Source organism: Mesoplodon mirus (assembly GCF_964341445.2).
Source record: "Mesoplodon mirus genome assembly, chromosome: 19".
Classification (NCBI taxonomy): Eukaryota; Metazoa; Chordata; class Mammalia; order Artiodactyla; family Ziphiidae; genus Mesoplodon; species Mesoplodon mirus.
Genome location: NC_138995.1, coordinates 19,003,472 through 19,019,856, shown reverse-complemented (window position 1 = coordinate 19,019,856; position 16,385 = coordinate 19,003,472). Strand labels below are relative to the sequence as shown.

At 57.0% G+C, this 16,385-nt stretch overlaps 2 protein-coding genes across 5 annotated transcripts; both read left to right on the top strand.

Moving 5' to 3' along the window:
* The first annotated feature begins 327 nt into the window (after window positions 1-327).
* EDC4 (enhancer of mRNA decapping 4) lies at window positions 328-11,599 on the top strand. 4 transcript variants are annotated; one of them, XM_082607306.1, is made up of 29 exons: window positions 328-594; window positions 2,967-3,123; window positions 3,531-3,642; window positions 3,944-4,043; window positions 4,327-4,516; window positions 4,623-4,770; window positions 4,860-4,964; window positions 5,299-5,408; window positions 5,491-5,574; window positions 5,667-5,762; window positions 5,856-5,958; window positions 6,079-6,259; window positions 6,354-6,426; window positions 6,522-6,613; window positions 6,689-6,876; window positions 6,966-7,063; window positions 7,166-7,319; window positions 7,658-8,091; window positions 8,176-8,280; window positions 8,365-8,517; window positions 8,603-8,639; window positions 8,772-8,949; window positions 9,052-9,207; window positions 9,313-9,428; window positions 9,513-9,678; window positions 9,765-9,951; window positions 10,044-10,263; window positions 10,654-10,817; window positions 11,047-11,599. In XM_082607306.1, the coding sequence occupies exons 1-29, from the start codon at window positions 513-515 to the stop codon at window positions 11,237-11,239; spliced, it is 4,182 nt and encodes a 1,393-aa protein (XP_082463432.1). In that variant the 5' UTR covers window positions 328-512; the 3' UTR covers window positions 11,240-11,599. The 4 variants fall into 4 exon arrangements, with proteins under 4 accessions (XP_082463432.1, XP_082463433.1, XP_082463431.1 ...); XM_082607307.1 differs by having other exon boundaries at window positions 7,163-7,319; XM_082607305.1 differs by having other exon boundaries at window positions 6,677-6,876.
* A 374-nt stretch (window positions 11,600-11,973) lies between these two features.
* Window positions 11,974-13,337, top strand: NRN1L (neuritin 1 like; the record flags this gene model as incomplete). Its single annotated transcript, XM_082605760.1, has 3 exons — window positions 11,974-12,049; window positions 12,802-12,934; window positions 13,052-13,337. 3 exons carry the CDS (start codon window positions 11,974-11,976, stop codon window positions 13,335-13,337), a joined length of 495 nt encoding a protein of 164 aa, XP_082461886.1.
* Between the last annotated feature and the right edge of the window lie 3,048 nt (window positions 13,338-16,385).

Sequence of the window (16,385 nt, the reverse complement as noted above, 5' to 3'; positions counted from 1 at the left end):
TTTAGCTTGTTCCTGGGGCATCTGAGGGATTCAGCTTGGGCAACCAAATTGACCCGGTCCTAGGCCCACCATGAGCCCATGCTTTGGGAGTGGACATGGACCGGGCGGGATATCCTGAGGCAAGTAGGGCGCTTTGGGCGGTCCAGTAGGTGGACATTTGCTCTGCCTCAGCCTCAGCCTCGAGGAACTCCCCAGACCCTACTAGCGCAGGGGCAGGACCGCGGTAGGGGCGGGCTTCGGGAGGGGCGAAGCGTCCGACCCCCAGCCCGGAACCTTTCTTCTCCGCTCCGCTCAGGTTCCGGGAGCCGAGTCTGGGGCGGGCCGGAAGTGGAGGCGGTTGGTGGGGTTGGCGGGGCTCAGGGACGCGGCGCGGGCGGCGGTTTGCGAGCTTTGGGTGGACCGAGTGTAGTGACTGGTCCCACTGTCTGGTCCTGGCGGGGTTGTGCTCAGCTGGACGGTGCGCGGCGGCGGCGAACGAACGCGGCGCGGACCCGGTGCCCGCGGCTGGGCCCATGGCCTCCTGCGCGAGCATCGACATCGAGGACGCCACGCAGCACCTGCGGGACATCCTCAAGCTGGACCGGCCCGCGGGGGGTGAGCCGGAACGGTGGGGGTGGGTCCTTGGTGAGCGGGCAGAAGGGCGGTGCGGGCCTCGGCCACCCTCATGGCCCTCGGGTCACTCAGGACCGGCTCTGCATCCTCCCGGCTGGTGAGGGCAGACGAGTGTCGGAGCGGCAGATCCCTGAGCGTGCTTGCTGAAGGGCGCAGACCCCTGGGTGCGATCCTTCCCCATCCCGGAGCCGGGCCGTTCTGCCTCGTCCTTCAGCGTCTCGGCTGAAGGTGAGGCACCTTCTCTGAATTCGCAGAGCCCACCAGGTGTCCTGGCCGCAACGTCTCTAGTGTTCCTGGGACTGGCCCGGGTTCCCTACCCTTTTGCCATAGTTCAGAGGCCTAGTCTGGGCTCTGTATGCGGAGTTCTGGATCTAGACCTAGGCGCTGTGCTGAAGAGCCGCTGATCTCCCTATGCAACTTGCCCTTCCTTCTGGAATACAGACTCTAGGCATGCGATTCTGAAACTGATTTTCAGGAGGAAGGTGACCACCCCCAATTCCGTGTCCTCTTTGGGTTTAAGGCAAATCACAGACTGCACAGTCCTGATTGGATTAGGCTACAAACATCTGCAAGCCCTAGTTTACGTCCATTCGTTTAAACTTTTCTTGGGTTTGCAGTGGTACCTCAAAGCTGCTCCTGCCCTCAGTGAGCTCCTAGGACACAGAACTAACAAGGTGTAATACAACGCTATTCTCATTGAAAGAGAGAAGTGTTTGGCACTGTGATGGGGATAGGTTGGGTGGGGTGGGGGCTGGGGAATGCCTGAGAACAGATCTGAGAGAAGAGCAATGTTTAGGCTAGGTCTTGTAATATGCAGAGGGGCTTGGGTGTCAGGAAAGACATTCTGCAAAGAGGAAATAGCATATGTGAAAGTACCAAAGATTCATGGCAGGTTCAGGGACCTGTGAAATGTTGTAGTGGTTGAGAGACTGGCTGGTAATGGTGGTGTGGATATGCAGTGGCCAGAGCTGAGAATTGGTGTTTCCTCAGACCCTGTTCTGAAATCTGCTGGAAGGCCCAAACTGGCTCCCTTTGGAAGCAGGCACTGGTGCTCACTCCTGGGTTTAGCTAACCTCTAATCTCTGAGAAAATCTATCTGCTGCCTGGAACCACCAAGCCCTTTTCCCCAGGCCTGGAGTGTGTGCTCCCTGGACTCATGAGCTTGGCCTTGCCCTCTCATGCTTATTAGCTGCTAGCAGACTAGTCTTCACAAAGGTTTGGTAGAGCCTGGCATGGGTAACGTGTAGCTTGTTTGTTTGTCCTCATGGTAGCCTGCCTGGAAGGGAGAGTGGTCAGCGTACCCCTGAGCAGCTAAGGTGGCTCTGATGCAAGTGAGGTGGCCTGCAGTCTTTCCTCTTAACTCTTTGCTTATTGATTGGTACTTGATTCCCCTGTTTGCCAAGTAGCCCTTGCTTGTCTCCTCTCACTGGAGGACCATGTGAGACCTCAGGCAGTTTTGTGACTAGAAACTTGTCATATTCCTTGAATATGAGGCCCTACTCTCCTTGCTACCTGGGAGTTTTGGAGTAGTGTCTGAACCTATGAGGGTGCTTGAAACACGGCCAATGGTAAACAACTGAAAAGCTGTCTTTCCTGATTACACACCCTACCCCATAATTTCTCTACTCTTTGTCCAACTCCTTCATGTCCATTCCTCCAGGGTGGCTTCTTCTGAGCCATTTCCGTGTCAGGCAGTCTCCTTCCTTTCTTACTTCCACATCTTATCATGTCTTTCCATGCCTTAGAAGCCCACCCTCTCTTCTCCAACCCCTCCGCTACTTTGGTGTAGGCCCTGGTATCTCTCACCTGGATTCTCAACTATCCTGCATGCTACTTTAGAGCAGTCAGTCCTCTGGCCATAGCAGATCATGTCACTTTCCCATTTAAAACTTTTGTGGCTCTCATTACCACAGGGAAAATCTAAGCACCCTAGCCTCATACCTGAGACCTCTGCAGCCTTGTTTTCCCTCCATCCTTCCCATGTTTGTGTGTTCTAGCCACGCTGGCTCTGATGGCACCTCGTCTGTAAAGTCTGTCCTGACCCTTCCCATGCCCTCCTTCAAGTACACAGAGTCCCTCTGTACTGACCCAGGCCTGAGTATTAATTGGACTCAGAGCATTCTTATACCCTTCCCCCGGGTAGAAGAGCCTCATGCTCATCCTTGGTCCTAGCATGCATTGGGTTCACCATCAGTGTTTATGGAATAAAGGTTGAACAAAGGGCCCTCCTCCCCACTGACAAGCCTTGTTGAGTGTTCCTAGAGCACCTCATGGTTCTTGAGTGAAGCTCTGCAGGAGGAGAGGCCAGTGGGCAGGTGGAATAACTTCATCAGAGTGGCCCTTTCTGTCTCTAGGTCCCAGTGCAGAGAGCCAGCGACCATCTAATGCCTACAATGGAGATCTCAATGGGCTCCTGGTCCCAGACCCCCTCTGCTCAGGTGATGGTACTTCAACAAACAAGCCTGGCCTCCGAGCCATGCCACCTATTAACCTGCAGGAAAAGCAGGTCATGTGAGTGTCTGGGAGATGGCAGTGGTGGTGATGGGGTCTTTGAGGCATTTGTGAACTAAAGGCATAAGGTGAGGGGAGAGGGTCCAGCAGCCTCTGCTGCTTCCCCACTAGATGACCTGGGGTGGAACACTTAAGCACACTGAGTTTGCACTAGGATGAGGGGCAACGACAAGCTCAAGGGCTTGGCCTGGATCTGAAGTTTGGGCACCTGATTTAGCATGGAAGTAGGGCCATTCCCAAGGAGGGAGGTGAGCAAGGGAAGCTGTAGGTTTGGGGACCAGTGAACCAGGCAGAGTTGGGCATCTGGGACTTTACACTTTCACCAGACTGTCTGTATCTTCTCCCCACAACCCTGCCCATTGAGACTTTGGGTGGACAAGAGTCACGCTGTGCACCCCTCCCCCCAGCTGCCTCTTAGGAGACGACAGTTCCACCTGCATCGGGATTTTGGCCAAGGAGGTGGAGATTGTGGCCAGCAGTGACTCTAGCATCTCGAGCAAGGCACGGGGGAGCAACAAGGTGGGCACCAGGATGTCATGGCATGTATAATGGATGGGGCACACTTAGGCTGTCCCTCCCCCATTCCATGCTGCCAGTACCTATGGGGACTATCCTGACAGACAGGTAGTGTATCCCAGTCTCAGGAAGCCAGGGTTGGCTGCCAAGTCTCTGTGGGAATCTGGCCCCAAGAGTTGTGAATGGGTGGCTGGGCCTGTGCATATGGCCTCTACTGTCCCCAGGCATGCTGGGGGCTACCTCAGCTCCAGGAAAGCTGCCCCAGCCCTCGACTTCTATGACCTTCCTCACTCTTGATTCTCAGGTGAAAATCCAGCCCGTCGCCAAGTATGACTGGGAGCAGAAATACTACTATGGCAACCTGATCGCTGTGTCCAACTCTTTCTTGGCCTATGCTATTCGGGGTGAGCAGGCACAGTACGGAGGAGGGAGGTGTTCTGCTAGTTACTGCTAGATGCAGTAACCCAGAGATGCAGCTCTACTGTCCGGTCACTCTGCCCACTCAGACCGTAGAGGTATAATGGCAGGCTTGTCTGTGCTGGCCCCAGCTCTGCCAGGCCTTCTGGAGCCGAGTGAGAAAACAGAGATTGAGACTGGTAGTGGCAGAGAGGCAGGCAAGGGCAGGGTTTCTCTGCTGCTGCCTGGGCCTAGATACCTATTCATGGCCTACCTCTCTCCTGATTCTAGCTGCCAACAACGGCTCAGCGATGGTACGGGTGATCAGTGTCAGCACTTCAGAGAGGACCCTGCTCAAAGGCTTCACAGGCAGCGTGGCTGATCTGGCCTTTGCACACCTCAATTCCCCACAGCTGGCCTGCCTGGATGAGGCAGGCAACCTGTTTGTGTGGCGCTTGGCCCTGGTTAATGGCAAAATTCAGTATCCTTTCCCAGGGTGGGATGGGGGACTGAAGAAAAGTGGGCGGAGCTGGGTCTGCCAGACATACCTCATTATCCACCTGCCTAGCCCTTAACACCCTGCTCAGAGAAGAGATCTTGGTCCATATCCGACAGCCAGAGGGCACTCCACTGAACCACTTCCGCAGGATCATCTGGTGCCCCTTCATCCCCGAAGAGAGTGAGGACTGCTGTGAGGAGGGCAGCCCAACGGTGGCCCTGTTGCATGAGGACCGGGTGAGGGGGCTGGGCATGGGGGGAGAGGAGGGGACCAAGTAGCAATGGTGTGGTCATGGGCTGAATGCTCACCTCCCTGTACCTGCCAGGCTGAGGTATGGGACCTGGACATGCTCCGCTCCAACCACAGTACCTGGCCCGTGGATGTCAGCCAGATCAAGCAGGGCTTCATCGTGGTAAAAGGCCACAGCACAGTAAGCCTGGAATTGACTGCCTTTCCTGCCCTCCTCTCCCCACCCCTTTGTGTCCCTCATCTATTCCCTGTTACCACAGCTGCCCAGATAGCTTTCTAGCACTCTGCCATGGGAACTTGGAGCACAGAGGGACCCGTCTCCTGTGGCCCTCACACCTAACCATGCACCCTATGGATCTGGTCTTCTCTACAGCATCCCGCCCCCATTCATTGTCTTTCATACAAACACGCAGATCCACTTTGGGTCAGCCTAGCTCACTGCCATCCTCACCGGAGGAGGACTTGCTCCCACCTCTAGTCAGGTGGCAAAGCAAGGCTTTTTGGGTTCTTCCCAGTGTCTAAGTGAAGGGGCCCTCTCACCTGATGGGACTGTCCTGGCTACTGCAAGTCATGATGGCTTCGTCAAGTTCTGGCAGATTTACATTGAGGGGCAGGATGAGCCAAGGTAAGGCGGAGCCTGAGGGCCTGGGCTCCCCCAGGTAGGAGATCAGATCACCCACTCAGGCCACTCATATACCTGCCTGCAGGTGTTTGCACGAGTGGAAACCTCACGATGGGAGGCCCCTCTCCTGCCTCCTGTTCTGTGACAACCACAAGAAGCAGGATCCTGAGTGAGTGAGTGGGCGGGCAGGAGGGTGGTGGGCTGCACTTGGGGCTCCCAGCAGGGGCCCAGCCAGCCACTCAGTGCCTTGTTGCTTTGCAGGGTCCCTTTCTGGAGGTTCCTCATTACTGGCGCTGACCAGAATCGGGAGCTGAAGATGTGGTGCACGGTGTCCTGGACCTGCCTGCAGACCATTCGGTAAGCAGGGGCTGTGGGGCTGGGCAGGGGCAGGGTTGGGTTCCTTCCACCCTCTCAGTCTCATTCATCCTGCCTTGTGGCCACCCCCTCCAGCTTCTCCCCAGATATCTTCAGCCCAGTGAGGGTGCCCCCCAGCCTCAAGGTTTGCCTGGACCTCTCAGCAGAATACCTGATTCTCAGCGATGTGCAACGGAAGGTGGGCTGCAGTGGGGACACTCTGGGCAGAGCTGATATCATCAGGGAGGACAAGGGTGTGTGTGGCACATCCACAGCTTCCCAGCCCCTGAGCTCGGCTGTGAACTCGCTACCTGTGCAGGTCCTCTACGTGATGGAACTGCTGCAGAACCAGGAGGAGGGCCGTGCCTGCTTCAGCTCCATCTCTGAGTTCCTGCTCACCCACCCTGTGCTGAGCTTCGGTATCCAGGTTGTAAGTCGCTGCCGGCTGCGGCACACTGAGGTGCTGCCAGCCGAGGAGGAGAATGACAGCCTAGGGGCTGGTGAGCTGCTCAGGGTCAGGCATGTGTGTTGGGATGTAGAGGAGTGCTGAGGCACAGAGGGCCAGGGCCTTAGTCGTCCACATTGTCCTTGCAGATGGGACCCACGGAGCGGGTGCCATGGAGTCTGCAGCTGGTGTGCTCATCAAGCTCTTTTGTGTGCACACTAAGTGAGTGTGCTGGGGAGGCCCGCCTGTGCCCTGTCTGTGCCCCTCCCTACCTTGCTGACTCTGACTCTCATATTCTCCCCCTGCTCTCCCTGCAGGGCATTGCAAGATGTACAGATCCGCTTCCAGCCACAGCTGAACCCTGACGTGGTGGTCCCGCTCCCCACACACCCTGCCCATGAGGACTTTGGTGAGTTGGGGGTGACAGGAAAGCAGGTTCTGACTGGGGTCTGAGATCTGACTCAAGTGGCAGCTTTTCCCATAGCATTTGGAGAGTCTCGACCAGAACTGGCTTCTGAGGGCTTGGGATCGGCCACTCACGGCTCCCAGCCTGACCTCCGACGCATCGTGGAGCTGCCTGCACCTGCCGACTTCCTCAGTCTGAGCAGTGAGACCAAGCCCAAGCTGATGACACCTGACGCCTTCATGACACCTAGCACCTCCCTGCAGCAGGTATGCTGTGGGAGGAGTGTGGGGCGCAGGGAGGGAGGCCCTGGGAGTGCCCCCCACAGCCACAGCCCTCGTTCTCCACATCTCCCCAGATCGCTGCATCTCCCAGCAGCAGCAGCAGCAGCAGTTCCTCTCTTACAGCGGTGTCTGCCATGAGCAGTACTTCGGCCGTGGACCCCTCCTTGCCCAGGTGAAATGCGGGTCAGAGTTAGGGCGCGTCAGGGGCTGGTGCCAGGTGATGCCAGGCGATGCCATGCTCTGGCTGCTTACACTTCATCCTTCCTGCCAGCAGGCCACCTGAGGAGCTGACCTTGAGCCCCAAGCTACAGCTGGATGGTGGTCTGACAATGAGCAGCAGCAGCAGCCTGCAGGCAAGCCCACGTAGCCTCCTGCCTGGCCTGCTCCCAAGTCCGGCCGACAAATTGCCTCCCAAAGGGCCCGGGCAGGTGCGTGTGTGGGTGTGTGTGAAGTGCAGTGTAGCAGGTATATGGGAGTGGGAAGGCTGGCGGCAGTCTCCTCCCACAGCACCCTGTCTTCTGGTCCTGCTCTTCCTCAGGTGGTCCATGTTTCCCCTGAGGGTATCTCAGTCCCCGGTGTCCCTGGAGGGCAGATCCTCAGCCTTTCCATCCCCACCTCCTCTCCTCCTGGGCTGCGGCCATTTTTGACCTTCCTCCCCCTTCCCCACTGTCCCATCTCTCATCACTACACACACCAGCGCTTCGTCTCTGTACTCCTTTCAGTCCTACTTCCCACCCCCTAAGTTCCCACCTTTGGCCCACCTCAGGTGCCTACTGCTGCCGCTACACTGTCCCTGGAGCTGCAGGAAGTGGAGCCCCTGGGGCTACCCCAGGCGTCCCCCAGCCGCACCCGCTCCCCCGATGTTATCTCCTCAGCTTCCACTGCCCTGTCCCAGGATATCCCTGAGATCGCATCTGAGGCGCTGTCCCGTGGCTTTGGCTCCTCCGCTCCGGAGGGCCTGGAGCCAGACAGTATGGCCTCAGCTGCTTCAGCACTACACCTGCTGTCTCCACGGCCCCGGCCGGGACCCGAGCTTGGCCCCCAGCTTAGCCTGGATGGAAGCCCTGGGGATGGGGATCGGCATAGTACCCCTTCCCTCCTGGAGGCAGCCTTGACCCAGGAGGCCACGGCCCCTGACAGTCAGGTCTGGCCTACGGCACCAGACATCACTCGTGAGACCTGCAGCAGCCTGGCAGAGAGGTGAGGAGCTTAGGAGGGGGAAATGTGCTGATGGTAGGGGCTTCAGATAGAGTCATCCACTGCTGAGTTGGCCTGTCCCCCCAGCCCCCGGAATGGCCTCCAGGAAAAGCACAAGAGCCTGGCCTTTCACCGACCACCTTATCACCTGCTGCAGCAACATGACAGTCAGGACGCCAGTGCCGAGCAAAGGTAGGCACCACCCCGCACTGTTCCTCTCACAGGGAGGGCCAACAAGTGGGTAGGTGCCTATTTCTCTCCCTGCCCTTCCCACAGCGACCATGATGACGAGGTGGCCAGCCTGGCCTCTGCTGCAGGGGGCTTTGGCACCAAAGTTCCCACTCCACGTCTTCCTGCCAAGGACTGGAAGACCAAAGGATCCCCTCGGGCCTCACCCAAGCTCAAGAGAAAGGGCAAAAAGGATGACGGGTAGGACGGGTCCTGGGGCCAGGGAGAGGGGTGGTCTTCAGGCTGCCTGCTTGACGTGGCCTGAGGCACTTCTCCTCTATGGCAGGGATTCGTCCGTGGGATCCCGGCTCACAGAGCACCAGGTGAGCGAGCAAACACCCTTTCTGCTTCTGGGACTCCTGCCTGTGGGGGTGGGGTAGGATCCAAGGCTTCCCCTGGTCTGGTGTGTGGGGATGGGCGGGGCGGGCATCATGTGACTGTTGGTGTTCTGGCAGGTGGCAGAGGCCCCTGAGGACTGGCCAGCACTAATTTGGCAACAGCAGAGAGAGCTGGCGCAGCTTCGGCACAGCCAAGAAGAGCTGCTACAGCGTCTGTGCACCCAACTTGAAGGCCTGCAGAGCACCGTCACGGGCCACGTAGAACGTGCCCTAGAGTCACGGCACGAGCAGGAGCGTATCCTTGTGGGCAGTGGTGCAGCATGGGGCGGCAGCAGCATTCTTGGCCTAGGGAGGGACATGGGACCTGCTGCAGCCCTGTTCCTTAGCTAAAATGCAGAGCGGCGACTGGAGCGGGCACTGGCCGAGGGACAGCAGCGTGGTGGGCAGCTGCAGGAGCAGCTGACGCAACAGCTGTCCCAAGCGCTATCTTCAGCTGTGGCTGGGCGGCTGGAGCGCAGCATACGGGATGAGATCAAGAAGACGGTTCCTCCATGTGAGTTTTGCATGGAGACTTCTGGGTGGGCCAGATGGGAGTGGGGCCCCCTACCTGTCAAGCTTCCTCTCATGGCTCTACCTTTTCCTCCTCACCCTGTCCCAGGTGTGTCTAGGAGTCTGGAGCCCGTGGCAGGCCAACTGAGCAACTCGGTGGCCACCAAACTCACAGCCGTGGAGGGTAGCATGAAAGAGAATATCTCCAAGCTGCTGAAGTCCAAGGTGCTGTGGGGCCCAAGATGAGGGAGGTTGGTGGTTGGTGGGCTTGGGCTCAGCTTTCAACTCAGCCCCTTCTTCCACCCCCAGAACTTAACAGATGCCATTGCCCGAGCAGCCGCAGACACGTTACAGGGGCCAATGCAGGCCGCCTACCGTGAAGCCTTCCAGAGCGTGGTACTGCCCGCCTTCGAGAAGAGCTGCCAGGCCATGTTCCAGCAGATCAATGATAGCTTCCGACTGGGCACGCAGGAATGTGAGTAGGGTCATATGCCCCAAGAGGGGAAGGGCTATCATCTTCTCCCTACCATCCCTCTCATGGCCCCCATGGTCACTTCTCAGACTTGCAGCAGCTGGAGAGCCACATGAAGAGCCGAAAGGCACGAGAACAGGAGGCGCGGGAGCCCGTGCTGGCCCAGCTGCGGGGCCTGGTCAGCACACTGCAGGGGGCCACTGAGCAGATGGCGGCTACTGTGTCCAGCAGCGTTCGGGCTGAGGTGCAGCACCAACTGCACGTGGCTGTGGGCAGGTGTGTGGGCGGGGCACTGAGCTAGGTGGTGGGTTTGGAAAGGGTCAGACCCAACTGCCTGTCAGCCTCATCTCCCTGACTTGCCTTTGCAGCCTGCAAGAGGCAATTTTAGCACAGGTGCAGCGCATTGTTAAGGGTGAGGTGAGTGTGGCACTCAAGGAGCAGCAGGCTGCCGTCACCTCTAGCATCATGCAGGCCATGCGCTCAGCCGCTGGCACACCTGTCCCTGCCACCCACCTCGACTGCCAAGCCCAGCAAGCCCATATCCTGCAGCTGCTGCAGCAGGGCCACCTCAATCAGGCCTTCCAGCAGGTAAGCCGGGCACTAAGCTCAGATAGTCAGGAGTCTCCTGACAAGACCCACACATCATACATTCCACTCTACCCATCAGGCTTTGGGTGGTCTGGCCTCAGCAGACTCTTTTTGGTTCTCTTTGGCCTCTAGGGCATTTCCCTTGCTTTTCCCTCTGTCTGGACCCTGGATCCCTTCCTTCCTACCTCAGTCTACCTTGTTTCAGAACTACTCTTCTCAGGAAACCTTTCCTGATTCCCTAGAGTAACAACACAGCCCTACAGTGCTCTCTCTGGGCCCCAAAGCAACCCCCTCAGGATGCCCTACTCTGGTCATCCTCTCCCAGGCCACATAGCCAGACAAGCAGGCATTCCATCCTGACATTAGCTATAAACTCTGTTCTCTACTCAGGCCCTGACAGCTGCCGACCTGAACCTGGTGCTGTACGTGTGTGAAACTGTGGACCCAGGCCAGGTTTTTGGGCAGCCACCTTGCCCCCTCTCCCAGCCTGTACTCCTTTCACTCATCCAGCAACTGGCCTCTGACCTTGGCACTCGAACTGACCTCAAGCTCAGGTGAGTGGGCATAGTCAGGGACTAGGGCTGTGGTGAAGGGCGGGGAGCAGTTCAAAGCAGACTCCCACTCCTGCCTGACTCCCCTCCTTAATTTTCTCCACCAATCCCCTGTCCTCACCCATCTCAGGCTTTGAGGCCTCCGTTATCAGCCTCTGGGCCTCACTGCCACCAGGGGGCACTCCTCTCTGCTGGAGGTCACCTGTAGCCTGTCCTTTTCCTAAACCCTCAGCTACCTGGAAGAGGCTGTGATGCACCTGGACCACAGTGACCCCATCACTCGGGACCACATGGGCTCCGTCATGGCCCAGGTGCGCCAGAAGCTCTTCCAGTTCCTGCAGGCGGAGCCACACAACTCACTTGGCAAAGCGGCCCGGCGTCTCAGCCTCATGCTGCACGGCCTTATGACCCCCAGCCTCCCTTAGCTAAGCCTGCCTTGCCCAGGATGGGGTGGCACTGAAGGTCAGCAGACAGGCCTAGGCCAAAGCAGGGTCATGTCTGCCCTTTACCTGCTCAGGCTCCCACCTCTGGCGTGTTTGATGGGGATAGCACTGGCTATGGTCTATAGGTTGTGGTAGCCAGCAGGTTTAGGCTGGGCCCAGGGTGGGTACTGTGCCTTCTTGGGTTCTGCCATGCCTGGAGCATGACCCCTGAGATTATGACACCACTTTAGTTGAATTTTCCATGTTCCTTTTTACCACCAGTTTGGTTCTTTTTGTTTTTGAAAAACATTGAGAAATTCAATTAAATGCTTTTGGAATAAAATGGAGTATGTGTGTGCTTTTCGTATGTCTTTGGCATGACTTTGATAACTGCCCTTTGTTACCTGCCCCCTCTCCTGGAGCTCTGTCTAGGCCAACCCACCCCAGGGTCCTGGACACCCACCCTCATCTGCCCAACTGCCTTCCCAGATCTCCGCTCTCCATCTCTGAGGCAAGGCAAGGGCCCTGGGATCAGCTCAGCACCACCCCGTGCCCCTGGGTTCTCCTCTCTGGAGTCCCTCCCTTCTTTGCCTATCTGAACTGGGAGGCGGGGCTGCTGGCTGGTTTGAGCTCCACCCTCACCCCCCATCCAATCACAGTTCCTCCTTCTGGGGGCTGGGCCGAAGGGCTGCACTCCAAGCTGCTAGCTCTGGCACTAGGCTCCCAGCCTGGGGACGATGTGCTGCCGCTTCTGTCACCGCTGGCAACTGCCCTGTGCACTGGGGCTGTTGCTGCTGCTGCTGCCGCCCCTTGGTGAGTGCCGGTGTGCTGGACCCAGCCCAGTCCACACACCCCCTCCCCAGCTGGGTGTAGGTTGTGTGGGAGCTGAGGCACAGCCTTCCTGAGCGCTGAGAGTCAGGGTGGAGAGGAGGTGAGAGGGCTCCAGGGAGGCCAGTGGCTTCAGGATGTAAAGTGAGGGTGGGAACTGAACCCTAGTTTCAGAGGGAAGAGCCCCCAAATTCCACAGTCCCCATCCTGATAAGGGGAGACTTGACCTCTTGTGGTACTCCCAGACCAACCGTGGGATCTTTGAGGTCCTCTCTTAGGGTCGAACCTGGATCCCAACCCCCTCTATTCTGCCCTACCCGTCAGAAAACACCTGTCTCTGGGGAGGGGATGGAAAGGCCAAACAAAGATTGTCTAGGCTGCAGAGAAGCTGGACGTTGCCAGGGGACCTGCCTCCTTTCACCATGTCCGTACTCCTTCATTTGGACCATTCTCACCTGACCTGGGACCCAGAAGCTCGGAAGAAGAGCCAACCCCTGGGACGAGGCTTCTCCTTCCCCCATCCCCACCTATCCTGTCCAGGTCTGCCTAGAAGTGGGCAGAGGCAGGTGGTCCCCAGATGTGCCCCTTAGTTCCCTGGGGCACCGCTTTCACGCTGAGTCACGTCCCCAGAACGCTCCCTGGTAAACAAGCCCCTGGGGTTTGGCGGCGGGGGGTGGGGGGGGATGGTGAGGGCACACCGCCTCATCCTATCAACTATTCTCCACCCCCACCCCCAGTCCTTGTATCTCCCCTGGCAGCAACCACAGCGGTCCCAGGCCGCTGTGACACCATATACCAGGGCTTTGCTGAGTGTCTCATCCGCCTGGGGGACGGCATGGGCCGCGGAGGTGAACTGGAGAGCGTCTGCAGGTACGGGCAGGCGTGAGGGCAGCAACCCAACCCCACACCCTTGGGGTCTGAACCTCTTACCTCCCATTCCAAAGCCCCCTGCCCCACCTAATTCCCTTAACCCCACACCCTTGACAGGTCTTGGAATGATTTCCACACCTGTGCCTCGCGAGTCCTGTTGGGCTGCCCCGAGGAGGCCGCCGCCGTGTGGGAGTCACTACAGCAAGAAGCTCGCCGGGCCCCACACCCAGATAATTTGCACACTCTGTGCGGCACCCCTGTACGCCTTCAGGACCACGGGGCGGGCCCAGAGACCAACCAGGAGACGCTGCGGGCGACAGCGCCAGCACCCACTCTGGCCCCCGAGCCCCCTCTGCTGGCGGCTGCTTTGGCACTCGCCCGCCTCCTGGGTCCTCTGGCCTAGCCGGTCTGGCTGGGTAGCAGCACGCCCCGCCCCCCCACCTCCCCACCCCGTGGCTGTCGTCGTGGCTCCTCAGAAGGCGCTCGGCTTTCATTAAAGGTATTTATATTTGTACCAAACTCCTTCCTTTCTTTCCACTGCGGCCCACCTGGCTGGGGGGGAGGCCTCAAGAAGCTGATCCCCAGGACGAGATGGGCGGGCTGAAGACCACCATAGGGGACTCAGTCTTTCTCTTCACAAACACTCATTTCCCAGGGGCAGTGCAGAGCTTTCCATTGCCAGCAGGTTCCAAGACTTCTGGTGGTGACCCAAGATGTGTGGGAATGCACATCTTTCTCTGTTCTCCCGGGCTGGCATTCCTAGCCCTACCTGCCCCTCCTGTCCTGGCCCCTAGGGGCCATGTGAGGTGATAGAGGGTCGGCACCCCCACCCTCAGCCAGTCCACCACCCCCCTCCCCAGGTTCTTTCCAGTTTCCAGGCTCCTGTCCATCTCACCTCCTCCTCCCTCTGCTGAACTACCACCTTAGCCTTCAAGACAGAGTTCAGATTAAGTACCCTTTCCTCTCCTTCTCTGGGGTCCTGATTCATCTGAGGGGAGCCTGTTCCAGAAGGTGGGGAGCCCCCATTGGAGTCCACATTCAAGTACCTGAGGTGACCTGGAGCTGCAGAAATTGGGGTCACAATGAGGGTTCCTCTGGCCTCACGCTCTCCACAAGCTTGTTCTTTGAGAAGATGTGTGCAGTGTGAGGTCAGAACAATCCCAGAAGGCTTTCTGGAAGCACAGATGAGTGTGTGATGTGTGAGGAGCCCCAGTTCATCATGGTGAGAAGAAAAGCCAGAATCAGAACAGGCAGAATCCTGAGGGAAGGAGGAGGCCTCAGAGAGGGTGAGACCCTCTATTGATCAGTCATCTACTGTCCCTGCCAGGACCCTCTTCCAAGCCATCACCCCGCGACTTGTGTGGGCACTGCCATGGCCTCCTCACTGGCTTCTACTCTCACTCCCTCCACTTTATTCTCCATTTTCTAAATTGAAAAACTGATCCTGATATTAGACTCCTTTTCATTGTCTATAGGGCCCTGTGTAAGCCAGCTATGTTTCGATATAGGACGTTTTATTCAGTCTACTCCTTCACCTCCCCCTCTGTCGTAGCACAGAGGGGCGAGCTACCTGCTCAGTCAGTCCTTGGGTTAAGGGGAGGTTTCAGAGAAGGACCATGATAGAGGGTGATAGGAGGTAAGGATACAAGACTTACAAATGGTGGAGGAGAAGTGGGGCTGAGTTGGAGAGGGCTTTACAAGAGGGGCCCAGGTAATCAGCTGGGAGGGGAGGAGGGGTGGGAGTCCAGAACTTGGCAGGCCAGGTTTGTACTACAGCCCATGCTGGTAGGTTGTTGGCCCTAGGACAGAATCAGGCCTGATAGGACCCTTGACTAGGCTCCAGGGTGACAGGTGCCTCCAGAGACCTCCACCGTACTTTATCATGTAGGAGCCCTACTTCAGCAACGCTTCCCAAACACCCTCCCATTCCAATTAGCTAAGATGCCTCAGTTAACTCACTCTCTGCCCTGTCTTTTTCTCCTGTACTTCATTCACCTGTATTTTTATCCCCACTTCTCTCTCTCAGCCATTCCTTACCCATCTCACATCACCTGAAGGAGAAGGTTCAGGAAAAAAACCCTCCCAGATCCACCCCCTTTGATCACCAGTATCTTCCAGAAGGAAAGGCCAGCCTTTTATTCTTTGTACATCTGTTCTCTGTGCTCAGAATAACCTTCCTCATTTCCTCCTGGTGAACTCCTACTTCTTGTTCAGTATCACCTACCGCCTCCCTAACCCTGACTCCAAGCTGAATCAGAAGCCTCCTTCAGGTCCACACAGCTCCTGGGCTTTCTTCTGTCTCTGTACAGATAACACTGGTTCACTGTTACTGTCTGGGTCTAGGTCAGAATTCCCCACTCTGGATTCCCCAAGTGTCCTTTTTGTGTCTCTAGCACCCAGCCTAAGGCTGGGTAAAAAGAGTGTACTTGTGGGAGTGCGTGGAATGAAAAACAGAATTGCTAAATCCTGCATAGGAAGTGTTACAGTCAGCAAAAGCTTGGACTGAGAATGACTTCAGTATGGAGGATGTGTCTTCTTGGGGCAGCCCTCTTAACCTGAGCATACTATTTGGAGCTGGGGCTCCAAACCCCAAAAGTCTTCCTAGAGCCACCCTTGGTGGGTGGCCAGGAGCAGGCTGCTTCCAGGAGCAGGGGCTCAATTGTGTTGGCCAGCCATCAAAGGGATTACCATCCTCCTGCTGTGACCTACTTTCCCCTGGTTTTTGCCCCCTAAGTCCCTGCTCTTTCCTGGAATTGAGTGACCTGGAGTGTGTGCAGGGGGGTGGGGTTGGGGACAGAATCTGCTCTCTGGCCAGGGGCTTAAGAGCTTTGTGTGTTTTATCCCAGAGCTGCAGGAAAGGGGTGGGCTGAGAGCCAAGTGGACTGGGCCCTAGACACAGCTGCCCAGGCCAGAGCATCATGATAATGGTGCTTCTCACGTTTGCAGTTCTGCAGACATGGAACAGCTTATTGTTCAGGGGAGAATCTGGGAGTTGGATATCCTGAGCCCAGTCCCCTCTGCATCAATATACCTCTTCATCTCAGGGCCCCCGTGTTCTTCACCAGAGCCCAGGCTAGCACCTTCCATAGCAAGGGCTCAATAAATATTTATTGAATTAATCTGCTGAATGTCTGCAAAATAGAGGTGTTGTGTGGAATTCTATATTATTTTCAACCCTCACAATAACTGTGAGGTCAAGATTATGATCCCCATTATACAGATAAGAAACATGAAGCTTAAGGAGGGGAAGATGTCTTGCTTAAGTTCAGTTCACACAACTGTGGAAGTGTCAGAGCTGGGATATGATCCCAAGTTTGCTTGGCCCCTAAGTTCATTCCCTTAAGCATCACACTAGACATATGGAAATAATTTTTTAAGTTTTCTTTTTTATTTTTATTTATTTTATTTTTGGCTGAGTGGCCTGTGGGATTTTAGTTCCCCGACCAGGGAT